The 14954-nt window shown below is 36.4% G+C and overlaps 1 protein-coding gene across 1 annotated transcript in view; it reads right to left on the reverse strand.

The window, feature by feature from the left end:
• LOC127463661 (cadherin-7) overlaps positions 1-14954 on the reverse strand; it is an 86710-nt gene that overhangs the window by 39394 nt on the left and 32362 nt on the right. Inside the window, exon 3 of the mRNA XM_051773396.1 lies at positions 6415-6709. Coding sequence (XP_051629356.1) covers positions 6415-6709 — 295 coding nt within the window. The remainder of the gene's footprint in view (positions 1-6414; positions 6710-14954) is intronic.

The following is a 14954-nucleotide window of genomic DNA, read 5'->3' on the forward strand; positions in this document are numbered from 1 at the left end:
TCTCACTGACAGATTGTTTGGAACATTCAGACCTTCCATTCAACAGCCCAGGGACCCATTTGGAGGTTAGATTGCAAATTAATATTGTAGCAATTTGGCAGATGCTCAGTAAAGGTCTTCAAGACAGGATCAGATTGCTTCACAGACTGGATTTAGACACAAGATTAGAGAGAAGCGTTTGTTAAAGACAGTGTTCATTTTCTGAAAGAACACATTTTTGACATGTGAAAATGAGAGTAGCAAGTCTTGAAATCTCTTTTTAAGAACAAACTGCAATAGCAAGTGTCCAGGGTGAACTTAACCTAAGTTGTATTCTGGTCAGTTTTATTTGGATTTTTTCAGGAAATAGTGGGAGAAAGTCTGAAATTCTTCCTATCTGATCCCCCATCCATTTACCTCAGCTTTTCAGTTCTCAGTTCCGTAGAGCATCATAAACGGATCCTGGGACTAGGCTGAAGGTTTGGAGAGAGGATTAAGTGCAGCTCTCCATAAAATGGAACAGGATGGGACCTACTTGAAAGAATTCTGACTAGAAATGGTCAGTCATAAAATAACTTTATTCACTTAGGTTATGGCCTAGCTGACCTGCATTCCTGATCTCTATTCCTGAAGTATCCATGACAAAGTAGTATGATTGCAATTCTATTTAAATGCAATTTTTCTCTCTGGTGGCCTGTCTGATATTTTCGGACAGGGAAAAGGTTATTCTGAACCTGAAATTTCACATGCAACTATTAAGTAGATGGAAAGTTTAAAAAGAAAATTGGTAGTTAATCCATCAAGTCATTTATCAGTTATGGGACTTAAAATGCATCAATTTTCTGTTCACCAGTAACTAAGAGCTTTGATTCAGTATGTCAAACTGATTTTACAGATTACTCTATAATGTAATTTCATACAGGGACCTATTTTAAACTTGCAAGAGTCTCTCCAGCTTTTGAGAACAAGGGTATCATAATGACTATTTGACATCCTGTGTTCTTTGTGAAAGCCAGGATTACCACATTTACACAGACCCTAAGCCCTGCCAATGAAGCTTACAACATCTGCAAATATTGGCAAAAGAGCTTATAAACCTCACACAAGTTACGTCTTTGCTCCCTTCTCTTGCTGCTTTCAAGGACTCCAGACCAATACAAGATCAAAGAAAGTACAAGCTCTGCAATCTCAGCACAGACATTTTGGAAATGCTGCAAGCTTAGAAGTGCTTGTTTGCTGTAAAAATATATTGATGTAGCAAACAAACCCTCTACATTCCATGAGATGAATAAAGCCATTATCTGAATCTAATTGTCTCTCTTCTAGAACACATGGATCCTTTAGAAAAGGGTGGTTTTTAGGTAGAAATTCTAACACCAAGTCTTTCTGCTATAATTCCACTTGAGTGTAATCAGTAACTAAAAAACAATGACATTTTTCTAGTCCCTTTATGCTAGTCAACTTCTCTTAAATCTCAATGGGTGAAAGATCTTAAAAAAACCCAAAGAACAAAAAAACTGTTGTTGTCATTATTTCTTTACTAATTGCACACAAAAAAATTTGACCTTCTGAGAGGCTGAGAGTCCCATGATGAGAGGAAGATTTCTGCACAATATATTTTTTGAAAAGAATATGAAAGATAACAGAAGGTATTCTTACTATGTGAAAAGTCCTACGTGTAGGAAATCAGTTCCAAGGAAACCTAATGCACAGAAAGATCTGTATGTGAAGATTTCAAGAGATTTTTCCAGAGGAAGCAGACTGCTCTTGAAGAACAGGAATTCCTTCAGAGGATGATCATTGCAACACACAGTTGTCCTAATCTTTCTGCAGTGGATTGATATCAAATTCGAATACTTACTTTCCTTTGAAAAAAAATGACCCAGAAAGCTGTAGGGATACTCATGGACAGTAATTAAACCTATAGTTTGAGGAAAAATGGGTAGTTGCATCATAGTTCCAACTTCACCATCTTAGAAGAGTTTGTGCTCCTGCACTGAAATTGTCTTCCTTCAATTAGTGAAAAATTTGCCGTACCTTTTAACACAGTCAGCTGCCATTTATGCATCCAAGATTAGGACTCACAGGTAACATGGGCAGTCAACAAATGACACCACTTCATCTAACAAAACTAGTGTGCCAGTAAATCTTATTTATGTCAGCATTGTTCAGAGCCCTAGAGTGTAAGTGTAGACAGGACACTAATGCCACCCCACACACTCATTAGTGACTTATTATAAATTGCAACTTCACAACTAGAACTTTAAATATTACTTACAATTTGTGTATCTGACATGGGTTGAAAAGATAAATAGGGGTTATTTATTTAAAAACTGTCTTTTCCTCTTAGATGTGGATTCCTCTACAAATATTTTTCTCTACAAGTATGTTTCTAATGAAGCTTGAATAAAAGTTCATTAAAAAGAATTCTACATGTAGCAACTTCAAAAATTTTTCAGCAATTGTAGCAAATACTGAGGAAAAATCTGTGCTGCTTAAAAGTGTTTCCTGTACTTCTTCTTTTGATACTAGCTAGTAACACACTGAATTCCATGTGGGTGGTACAGAGTTCTGATTTTATTTTCCAGAATGTTTAAGACAATTTTTTACCTACACTTTAATATATATTGGTAGATATTACAAAATCACAGTAATCTCAGAATGTGACTTATTTATTCTGATATTAGGGCAAAAGGAAGGGAAGACATTTGCAGAGAGGACCTTGAATTTAGAATGTTATCTGTAGTTTAATTTACCGAGGTCAAGACTAACAAATGTTCCTGACCTGGTGCAGAGACCAACCTTTCCAGGGACAGTATCAGATAAAGCTAGTTGTTGAAGTTCATTTTGAGTTGGCGATCCTTCAAAGGGATTTCTGAATCTCTGAATGTATTGTTTTAGAAACCTCTGCAGAGTTTTTCAAAAAGCTTGCTAGCACCTTGTGTGTATTTTATCAATCTTTAAAAAGATTTTTTATAAGAAATGCTTGTATGACTTCTGTTTTAACATTGGTGAGAACATTTATGGGAAAAATGGTTCCTAAAACTAGATGCATATTAACAGATGCATAATTCTGAAACAGCCTAAACCCTTATCAATTGAATTTTAGCCATATTAACAAATAAAAAATAGACCTTTAAAGGAAGTCAGTTATTAAAGATAATAACTGATATCAATTAATGATGTGTAATACATATAACACAAACCAAAGGCATCACACTTCTACATGGTATCAGCTGCTACCAGGAACACTAAACACCTTTACTATAACGTTATCCATAATTCCTGCTTAATCCTTACATACAACAATCTAGCCTGGTTCTACACAATACCATCTGGTATTTCTGTGCTTCTGCCACTGGCCCTAACCCACCGCTGATGCAGCAACACCTCCACGGCCTTTCCCCTCCAGGAGTGTGAAGGGGGACAGACAGAATCCTCTTCACCTCCTCTTTTCCCTCCCAGAGCCTTCACTCTGGGACAAGGATCAAGTCGGGTCTCAGACAAGCAGCAAGGTCTCCAAATGCACTACATACTTGTATCAAAAATTTAAGCATGACACAATGTTTTTGCTTTCTTTTCCTTTTCTTTGTTATAAAATTCAAATGTTTCTATCCATCTCAATCAGGGATAATAAACGTGGCATGTTGTGCTGGGTAACAAGCAAAGCTGCTGATATGGTTGGAGAGTAGAAAATATTAAACAAGTAAAACTATGTTGGGTATTAGAATTTTCATCCCCACTTCTCTTGGCTGTAAGTCAAACAGACCAGTATCTCACATCAGCTATTTTTCTGGTGAACATCACAGAAACATACTTTGAACTATAATTTGCAATCTTTTTGTTTAAAATATAATATTGCTGGATTTAAGTAAGAGGTGCAGTTAAAAAAAAAAAAAGGTTTTATGATTTTCAGATAAGCCATATCTTTAGGGTTTTTGCTATGAACAGATTTACAAGCCATCAAGATATTTACCCTACCCAGAATATTCAATATAATTGAGCCTGATCCAAATATAATTTGAACCCAACCCAAAGTCATTTCAAATAACAGAAAAGATTGACTTCAATTAGCCTTAGATAATGTCCTAAAATATTTGTCAAGTAAAATACAGAATCATTATACTTGCATAACCAGCCTGTAGGTTAAAGGTTATAGTTTTCATAGCTTTATAGTTAATTTGGGTTTATAATCCTGTGATCTCTTTCATTTCCTTTAATATCCAATTAAAAATCCTTGTCATGGATATAATTTTAAGCAAAATAGGAGAGAGATACTTTGTATCTCCTTAATATTTAATGAATGCTCTAGGTGATTAATTAAAAATTATGTTATATGAATAAACTATGAATTGCTATAACTATGTAAGACAAGTGCGACAAAGGTATTTCATGGTAATCCTTAATTCTGTAACAATGCAATATTCAGTAGTTGTGTGATACTAACCATGAAGATGTTTAAAATCTGCAGTTTCAGGAAGGTCATGAACATGAACAAGAAACTGCTCTTAGCTGACACAAATCTCACAGAGTGCACAATCTGAGTTCATAATTTTGCACAACATTTCACCTAATTTGGAAATATATTTGGTGTTGTATGGTCCATATGGGAGATAATTCTTTTTACTCATTTATAAGGCAAAGATTCAACAAAATATGCAAAAGTAGCTCATTTTGAACAACAGTCCTTATGTTTTCCTCTGCACACAGTGCACTCCTCACAGATATATTTCCAATATATTTTTGGAACAAATGGAGCACGGGTAGGGACAGAGGCATGGATTTGTATGTGTAGGTAAATCTCATATATCTGTACGAGTTGTCCATACATCAGTATGCCAGTGTAAGAAAGGACAGAAGTAACTCATGCAAAAGAGAAATATGGAGATAATTGCTTTTCAGGGCATAAGACAAAAATGAAAAATAATCTAACAACTGCTGCATGCTACATCTTAAATAATCTAATTCTAAAATAAAACAGCAACTTCATTTAAAAAAACAAAGATATATCCTAACACAACATATTTTTGAAGTGCTGACTATTTAGGTTTTACAGTCTTAGATTATCTCTGTTTTTTCAAAGTTCAGAAATAAAAAGTTCTCAGCAAAGTATGACGACTTCAGGTACTTCCTGTTACTCCACAGAAGCTGTGGTGTCTATGTCTATCTTTCTTTCAAGGCTGCTATTGCCTCTTCAGCCATCCACATAGCGTTTGAGTGACAATGAATACCAAGCATCAGTGAGAAACAGTGTCAAAGTTCACTGCTTAGTAGAATAAATGTACAGGAAACTTATAAGCAATATTTTACTTATCTCCCATTGACTCCTAAGCTGAGTTTCGAATACAAAAACAATGTTGACTACTAATTGCTGCAGGGCACTAAGGTAGGGAATATTCTTTTTCTCTCTCTAGATCCAATTTAGATGCATTGTTTAACGTTCAAAAACACAGGAGATCATATTGAGGAAACTACAGAAAAATTTATATGTGCAGACTTACTGTAAGAGTATCAAATTTTAATATGGTTTAAAATCAGTCAAGCAAAGAAAATCTTTATTTCAATCACCATATGACTCTCTTAAGCTAAAGTGAGCCTTCACATGTACATATTTCCACTGAATTTTTTAAGTTCTGCTTTTTTTTTTTTTCTTCATTCTTGTATTTATAATTTCATGTTAAGATAAAATTTACCAAAATATCTCTAGGTCAAACCTTAATCTGGTTTGAAAGAGTCAGCTTTCAAAGGAACAGTGGCACCTGACAACCAATGAGCATTGGGTCTCTTTAAAGTGGATTTGACGCTGGAATTCTTCCCTAATTCAAACTCAGGAAAAATCAGTATTTCTCATTTTCCAACAGAGGGTCTGAAGTCTCTAAAACCCATTCTTCTCTCACTCCATTGGAACTTTGAAACTATCTCAAGTTGTACCCCAATACCTGCTGCTTGCATGTATTTCCCAGAAAATGGGATTTCAGCATTAGAAAAAAAATATTCAGTAAGCTACTACTGATACATGCAACACTTTCCAAAAAAATAATGCTAAGCACTAGCAGGAATTTGAATAGTTTGTTATGAACAGACCTTATCTGAACAAAATTATATATTATCACCTCTGAGTACCATAACATAGGTGTGAAACTTATTACTGTTAATGGGAATTATAAAACAAAGCCTCTGGGCACTGGAATGGGAAAGACACCATAAAACGGTTATCTGAATCCTTACATAGCAATTTGAGTTTCACAATATTTTTGAAAGGCTAAATACTTAATCTAGCATGTTATTTCCAGTTAAGTCTTGAAATATCTAACTGTTGCAGGTGCCTCATAGATAATTAAGTAGCTGAGTGTGATACAGTAAAAAATAATGAAACTTTTAAAAAGGCAATAGGAACAAATTTCCCACAACACCAACAGTGTATTTTGCACTTACCCACAGGAGACATCTCAGGAACTCCAGCAGTGTAGGGACCATCCAGAAATTTTGGTTCATTGTCATTGATGTCCTGAATCTTAATGACGAACTCAGACTCTGGTTCCACAGGTTTATTAGTCAGCCTATCTAGTGCTTGTGCTCGGAGCGTATAGTAGGCCTGCTCTTCTCGATCCAGCCTCTTTGTAGCATGAATATCCCCCGTGTTCTCATCAATAATGAAAATGGAACTTGCCCCTTCGCCTGACAAGATGTATTTGATGGAACCATCTCCTTTATCAACATCAGAGTGAAGCTGGTGAAAAATTGATGAGAGATGAGATTAACTTACAAGAGGTTCAGTGGCATGGAGATATGTAAAAATAATTCTTATGTTGAGCAGTAGTACATGAAATTTCCTTGTTCTTGGAAAGATAAGCTGAATGTTTATCATGCACAGTCTGTGAGGGACCATTAGAACCTGCCAATTTGATCTTTTAAGCAAGAAAATTTTACTCTTTCCTGCAAACCTTCTCATGCCAGAGTATTACATAGCCACATGCATGCACAGATATGATCATAACCGGGACTTTATTCCTCCCTGAATTTAACTATGTTGTTTGTTTCAGCTTATTATCTTACTGAAGGGTGAGACTTCAAACAAATGTCACTATAAACCTAATGTCAGTGTGTGTTTGCTGCTGTGTGTTTACAGTTTTCTCAGTGTTTACTGTGTTGAGCAGTAAAACATATCAAATGTTCCTCATAAGGGAAGCAGAGGGGCAAGTACTCTTCTTTTTGCTCTTGTGACCAGTGACAGGACTCAAGGAAATGGCATGAAGTGGAGTTGGACGATGTTTAGGTTGGATATCAGGAAAACACTTTTCACCCAGAGGGTGGTTGAGCGCAGGAACAGACTCCCCAGGGAAGTGATCACAGCATCAAGCCAGTCTGAGATCAAGAAGCATTTGAACAATGCTCTCAGGCACATGGTGTGACTCTTGGGGATGGTCCTGCGCAGGACCAGGATAGTCCTGATGGGTTCCTTCCAACTCAGCATATTCTATGAATCTACAAAATGAAATTAAATGCATTGGTTGATAAATTGCTCACTGCTATCTGATGGGCCGGTAACTTCACTTCTTCACTTCCATATCTTGCTTTTCACTATCTGAGAATGCAGAGTCTGAGAAAGACCAAGCTGTCCAAACTACACCAGCATTGAAAGCTAGGTATAGTTTCCCTGGGACTACTTATAGCAGGCACATAACAAATATACCTCAGTAGGTCAAAACATATCTTCCATTAGAATGGCAAGACCGATTTACAGAAAGAAAATTTTTTCCTCATCACTCAAGCTATTTTAACTTACAGAGCAATATTCCATAGGTTTTCCAGCTCTTTTATATCCACTGAGTTTCACCTTCCTTTTACACAACACAGACTCAAACACTTCTTACATACTTCTCAAACTTGTATCAGCAATGTAATTCATCTGGACACCACGTTAAAGTAGCACACACATATGATATATTTGATACAAGTGAAAAGAACATCAGTAAAATTTGAAGTACCTTCTTGCTTGTTAAAAGTAGATTAATACCTACACATAGCTGAAGACAATATTAAAAATGTTTGGATTCTTTGTATCTCGTATCTACTTTGTACCTGTCCTAACTCCATGTCAGTGTTGAACTCCACTGTAATAATCGTCACAATTTCTCCCACTAACATTTTTTTTCTCTCAGTTGGAGTATCACCAAGATAGTAATCACTTCCAGAATGCATGCAGAAAATTGCTATCTCAGGCATACCTTAGCACAGCTGCAAAACCTTTTCCTATTTCAACAGGGAAGTATTTGTGATTAGTTTTGAATTTTTCAGTTGGATAAAAAGCTGCTTATTTCTTACACATTATTTCACTTACGCTGTTTGGGTATCTCATATTATATGCAATTACAGTACTCTCCCTCTCTCTTTTAAGACAGAAATGGAATCTGGAGCTTTGGACTGGATCGGAAAAAAAGAACTAGGGTGTCTAAGATTAGCTACATTATTTAAAAATACGGCTTATCTTCATACTCCTACTACCTAACTCCAGAGATACCTAAACAAGCCTGAGATTTCTTTAGTAGAGCTCCCCAAGCATTTAAAACCCTATTTCTCTGCACACTCAGGAACAGTCAATGCTGACACTGTGAGCAGGTCACGGTAAAATATATCTCACATTCAGGCTCTTTCAATTTCCACAGCACTACATATTCCTCAGCCCTAATGGTTGGGGGGTTATTGAACAAACCATACCTCTGTTCATGTGACAAATCTGGCCACTAGGGCCCTCAGTGCTTTTTCAAACTTGACTGGAGGAAGTATCCATCTTCCCTACAGAGAAGCAGTGGCTTGTGTAAGTTAAGAATCTGTCTGGCTTGTGTTTGATTTTCTCTGAGACATACTTCAGGGTGCATAAGTCTCCAATGTGCTACAGAGGTACTGTGTGGATTTCCCTACATAGCCATAATCCTACAGTCTAGACTGAAATGCTGAGCATCACATTACTCAAGAACTGAAGCTACAGGATACAAAGATTCACTGCCTTTGTGATTGCCTTAAGTGATTCAATTTTCTCCATATCCCACATACTGGCAGGGCACTGGTCTTTCTGTGCTGGCTGAGACTCTCACATTCTCCCCGTAAAAGTTATTCTACCTTTTGTGGCATACTTGAAGATATGCTGGATGAGAGAAAAGCAGATGACACAAGCACACCCAGCACTTTATCAGGCAGAGCAGTTTTCTGAAGGTTAGAGAAGTACAAGTAGATCTCTTTAGGCAGAGAAAGAAACGCTTCCATGTCTCAACTTCCTGAGATTAACATAGCACTGCCTCATGGGGATGAAGCTGAGCACACTACAGTAGTCTCATGCTGCAGAGTTGCACAGCTTACCTTTCACCTAGTATTTAGGTCCACCTCTATCCTGAATAACTAACTAGCAGTGTTTGGAAAGAAAAGAGACCTTCAAGTGAGAGGCCAGAAGTGTAAATCCTTGAAGATTCACTGAGTAAGGCTTTCAAATCCCAGGGAAAAAAAAATTAAATCTGTAGCTTCAGCATTTCCCATTTGCTCCCTTAGTGGCTTGTTGATTAACATCACATTGTTCTTTAAGGAGTCCCACTCCGAGGTCCATAAATCTCCTCATGGATTACACTACAGTGGCTGGTGACCTGGAGTGAAATGCTGAACAGAGAACAATTTTTTTTTGAATGATGCCTTGGTAAGAAAACTGCTACTGCATGGATTAGTAAAGTGATTAGCGAGGATCTTTGTTATTCCAAGGTTAAGGCTCTGGAAATGCAAAACTTCTTTGAATCTTTTATTAAAACTTTGTTCGACTAAACTTTTAAAAACTCTGCTGGCCCACGCTCAAATTAGTAATGTACCATTCTCTACCTACTTAACCCCAGGAAGGTGATATATCTTGAGATTTAGTTTATCTTTGGCACTATAGTACTGTCAATTCAGTGTAAAGCACTCTGAAGAGTTTTTTTCAACATTTTTGTATGTACTTTAAGCAAATCTGATATAATTTAAAAGAACAATACAATAGAACAATGCAAAAAAATACTAGCCGAAAAAATTGTGAAGTTTGGTGCAGTTTTCAGATAACCTATATTCCAGTTTCACATCATATAATTCTTCCAGTGATCTTCAAAATCACTACTGTAGAGGTACCAATGATTTGCAACTATGAAAAAAATTTCTGAATGCACTGTACCATATTTACAGCTCTGCTACTGTCAAATGTGATTTCAAATTACCTGTGGTTCCAGCTATTGAAATTAACATCCTAGGAAGTGAGAAGTGCTATTTTCCTTATAAGGTTGGCTTTAGAAAACACTTTGTACATTTCTGTTATTGTTGGATATTCTTGTTTCATTCTGTTGTTGTTACTTGGGGTGGTGGGGGTGGTTGTGCCCCTTTTTTAATAGAAGAAATACGTTAAAGAATAAGACGTGGGGTTTTTATTTGTTCTTGTTATTGATTTGATGACAATTATATGGAATGATGATAGTCCCCAGGACAGTTGTACTTGACAGGAAGATTCCAGAAAGCATCTATGATGGTGCCATCTGCTACCTTGTCTATCACTCCTCCCACTTTCTACAGCGACATTCATGCAGGAGACAGACCTGCAGTTCAGTCTGTAGCTGCACGCGGGGACTATGACTTTTGAAGTAGAGAGGATCAAGACAAAAGCAGTTTCAAATTCTTATTTCAAGAAACAAAGAATTCACTGGGTAAATCTCATCTGATCCCATTCTGAATCCTTCCAGACAAATTTTCTTTCAGAGTCAGTTTGCAATAGATACTGTAAATAAAACTCCCTTTTTTTCAGAAAGAGGAATGATAAGAGACAGTTGCATGTTTCCAATTAATTTCATCCATTGCCACCTCCACACAATATCCATGATTGTAACACTCCAGTTTACTTTGACTATCAAGTAACCTTATTTACAGTATAAGATTCATGATCCAATTATTATACACTGATCCTGTTGCTTCTTTGTTATATTCCACATACATTTTACACAAAGATTTTACAAGTTCTGGGGTTGGGTGTTCCCAGCATTACACCATGTACAAGAAGGAGTACATGAGAACAGGAAAAGGAAACAGCAATTTTCTACAAAAAGATGATGTATCTTTTAACAAGATGATAACTTTTGATGTGCTGGGAAAGAGCAGAGAGGGAACAGTTTTAACAAGAAACCTTGTGGAGGCAGAGAGGGACAGTGAGTATAAGAAGTGCATCTTTTTTTGTTGTTTTTTAGAAGATAATTTATTGAATGCCCTATATTGTCTCTGAACTCAACCGAAAAAAGAGGGCACTCAATCTTAGGCCCAACTCCTAAAACTCCTCTCAGTTTTCAGAAGTGCTTGTTTGGATATGTGTGAGAGAAGGAAGTAGTCAGCTTCACTCAACAGCAAAGACATTATTATCCTAACTCTTTTAATAAACCCAATTTTGTTATCACATTTTTTTGGCACTGCAGTAATATAGCTTAGTATAGGGTCTACCCTAATGCATTTATGTATATGTTGACCTTTAGGGTGAGGATTATTCTAGGGAAACCTAAATAAAACATTTCCTTCAAAATTGCAAATACTCAATAGTTTGTGGATATTGTTCATTTGTATGTTAAAATCTGTAGAACCAAAGACGACATCATTTTGTGTCACTTGCCAATAAAGTATGCTAATGCAGTATTTCCAATAAAGGACATTAATTTTTATCAGTAAGCAGAGATACTGCACTGCATTATTAAAAGCATTTAAAGTATTAAAAGCAGTTTATCTGGCTACAATTGATCTTTTTTATGTCTGAATGAAAGGTTTGCTGTTTTTCAGATTTTCAGTTCAGGCTTCTTTAAAGCAGGTGCAGTGTTCATATGCCTCTCTTCTCTGCTTTTCCTTTCCCAAAGATCTATCTTTTTAGTTGTTCCTCCCCCTGTCAGCGTGGTTAATTGCAAAGTTTACAGATTCTTGGTGAAGAAGAAAATGAAATTGAAAACATGAGGAGCGGATGGTTTTTTGACACCAGCAGGATCACAAAGGTAATGGAGAGAAAGAGATGGACAGGGCAAACATTAGATGCTTCAATAAAACCTAGCTTCATAGTTCCCCGAGATCATAGGAAATGTGCACTCCTTTGCAGAACTGAAGAGTTTTCTCAAGGAGGAGTTACCTTGCATGCACCTCTTCCTTTCTCGCTATGAAAGTAACTAGAAAGGGAGGAGAGGAATGAAAAATGCATCCTCATGCCTGTGCAGGCACCCATAGTTATTGGTGATATGCAGCTTTATTCCTGCCTTCTCACTAGGAAGCCAAAAAACCACCAAAAAGAACACCAAGACAGGAGCAATACTCCTGTCCCTTTTATAACCACAATTTACTATCACAAAACAACCAAGAATTGATTGTGGGAGGAAGACACTCTTGTATTCATGCCGCCTCCTCCCTTTCCTGCTTTCTGGGAAAACTTAAGAAGGTTGTATAGAGATTTAACATGTAATTTCCAGAAGATGAAAGAAAACTGGTGATTTGAAACAAAAATGTAGTTTGGTCATTTCTATTAAATGTTGTTATTAAAACAGCCAGGTTCTTAAAATTTCTGTTCTTGTATTCATCATTTACTCTGTTCTTGGATTCAGTATTTACTGTGGTTGGACAAAGAAGTTTTGAAATTCCCTTTCCTCTCAGATTACCACTCTTAGTATGTATTTTGACTTGTAATAACTCATAAAGTACTGGATATTTACAGGGTTGGTTGGTTGGTTGTTTAAAATACACCATTATGTTTCTCAACCATCAGGATAAGTAAGGGTTCAATGTTGCTGATTTGGAACAATTTCAATGCAAATAATAACTAATATTAAAAATTCAGCATAGACAATGGAGTTAACATTTAAGTGAAATCCAGTATGCACACATACCACGTTTCAGCAGTGTCTAAGGGCTTCGCGAACACATTAGTTATTAATGTGATTGTTGTTTTCAGAGGGAGTCATGAAACTCTCACTCTCGTAAACTGAAACCATATTTCAATATCAACAGCTTAAGACCTCATTTTAGATTTCTTTTTCAGTCTCAGTACAAAAGTCACGTGGGAAAGAAACAGGTTTCGCAACATTTTATTGATGTCAGTAAAGGTTTGTGATTCATATAATTGTCTTCATACTCAGGCACCAATGAAAGTATTATTCAGTAAGTAATGATTTTCTTATAAAAGTCTATTTTCCAAGAAATGTTGAGAAAGTGATAAATGAGCTCCTGGAGGGCGTTTGTTTGCTTTTCGTTTCATTAATTTATGTAAAACTATAGTACAGGCTCAGAAAGAAATATGCTGGTCTACATTCTGTGCTTTCAGCATAACAGATAATAGTGAGGACAAGAGATCCAGTCAATACAAATGGTTATACCCAAAACCCCAGCATATTTAATTAGAGTTTGAAAAGAAGGAATATGCTTATAATGCTGCCAGAGTTTCCTTGTCTCAGCAGTGTTGTCAGTATAGTAGGGAACCAGCACAGACATCTGTGTCACAGTGGCACAATTTGCCACGCTGACGTACTAGCAATTTCATGCACTGTTTTGTTGCCTCCAGACTTTCTCTTTGTCAGGCAAGTGCAGAGATAGTCATGTGGGAATATAACAAGGTCTCATGCTGTAGACCACAGTATAACCACGTTATATTTATCAAACACAAGCAGTGGCTGACAGGCTTACTAAAAACCAATTCAGCCTAGACAAGACTTCTGTGTTTATTTAAAATATCCAAAATAGTATCTGGAGTGCTCAGAGATGACCAAAGGCCTAAGAGCTTCTGAAACTGAGGTCCAAGACATTCCTGAGATCTCTTCACATCCAGCACTGACCTCATAGGCTGCCTGAACTCAGACTGTCTCTGAATTATCTTTTGTCTTGCTACAGGTACTATTAAACCCCTACGAATGACCACAAGCCATATATATATATATATATATATTTATGTATGTGTGTATATATATGTACCCAGGATCACCCAAAATGCAATGGCATAATGAGAAGTTACCTATCAAATGACCACATTTCACATTCAAGGTAAAACCAAGGCATACCCCTTTGGGAGTATACCAGTTGTGTCATCTCACAACTTATCCTCAATAGGCCTCCTGCAGGTAAAATATATGACATTTGGTAAAATTTGACCTCCAAGACCTTCATATTCAACAGTATATAAAGCTCCATCTACAATCAAGGTATTCATGCAGATGCATGATTAAGAAAGCATAGGATAAGAGATAAAATAAATAATAATGATCATCAGGGAAACAAGTTGAAAAAAAACCAAAATATAAAAATATCCACAAACCAAAATCAACATGAATGGGAACACAGATAAGTCTGAAGGACCAGGAGAGAACTGGAATGAGAAGCTGACTAATAAAGAACCTCTAATTAATATGGAAATAGGACAAAAGGAGACAGGGAAAAGGAAGACTGACAAGTTGAGATGGGAGGAAACAGCAAGGAAAAAATAAAAAATAGAAATGAAAGAAAATACTGAGTTCTATGTGGAGCTGATCGCAAGTGATGGGTGTTAGGAGAGAACAGTATTTGAGAGTAACTCTGTATAACTTTATCAGCATCTTCTTTTCATACTCCACTTAGTGCAACAGGAATTAAAAGAGCTGATAACCTGAATCTAGTCAGGTATCATTTTACTGAGGATGTGTAATACTATTCCAAGTGTACAAAAAAAAGACTACTCTGGAGGAGGTGGGGGGGGTTTAGGGAAAGGTACAATTTAAATTGTCATTGATTTTAAAGTCCTGGAACCAGAGGAACAAACATAACAAACATGACTGATGGGCAGTTTTCTTCGAATAAGCTAGGCATCTTACTTTAAAAAAGAGAAAAATCCTTATTTCCCCTGTTAATGTAGTTTCTGAACTTTTTTTTATGTTACAGAATGCATGTTTCAGTGCCTAAGAAATTGAAATAGTAAGAATTTGTATTAATTT

The sequence above is a fragment of the Manacus candei genome, unplaced genomic scaffold (assembly GCF_025592945.1).
Source record: "Manacus candei isolate 608988 ecotype Guabito, Panama unplaced genomic scaffold, ASM2559294v1 h1tg000008l, whole genome shotgun sequence".
In the NCBI taxonomy this organism is placed as follows: Eukaryota; Metazoa; Chordata; class Aves; order Passeriformes; family Pipridae; genus Manacus; species Manacus candei.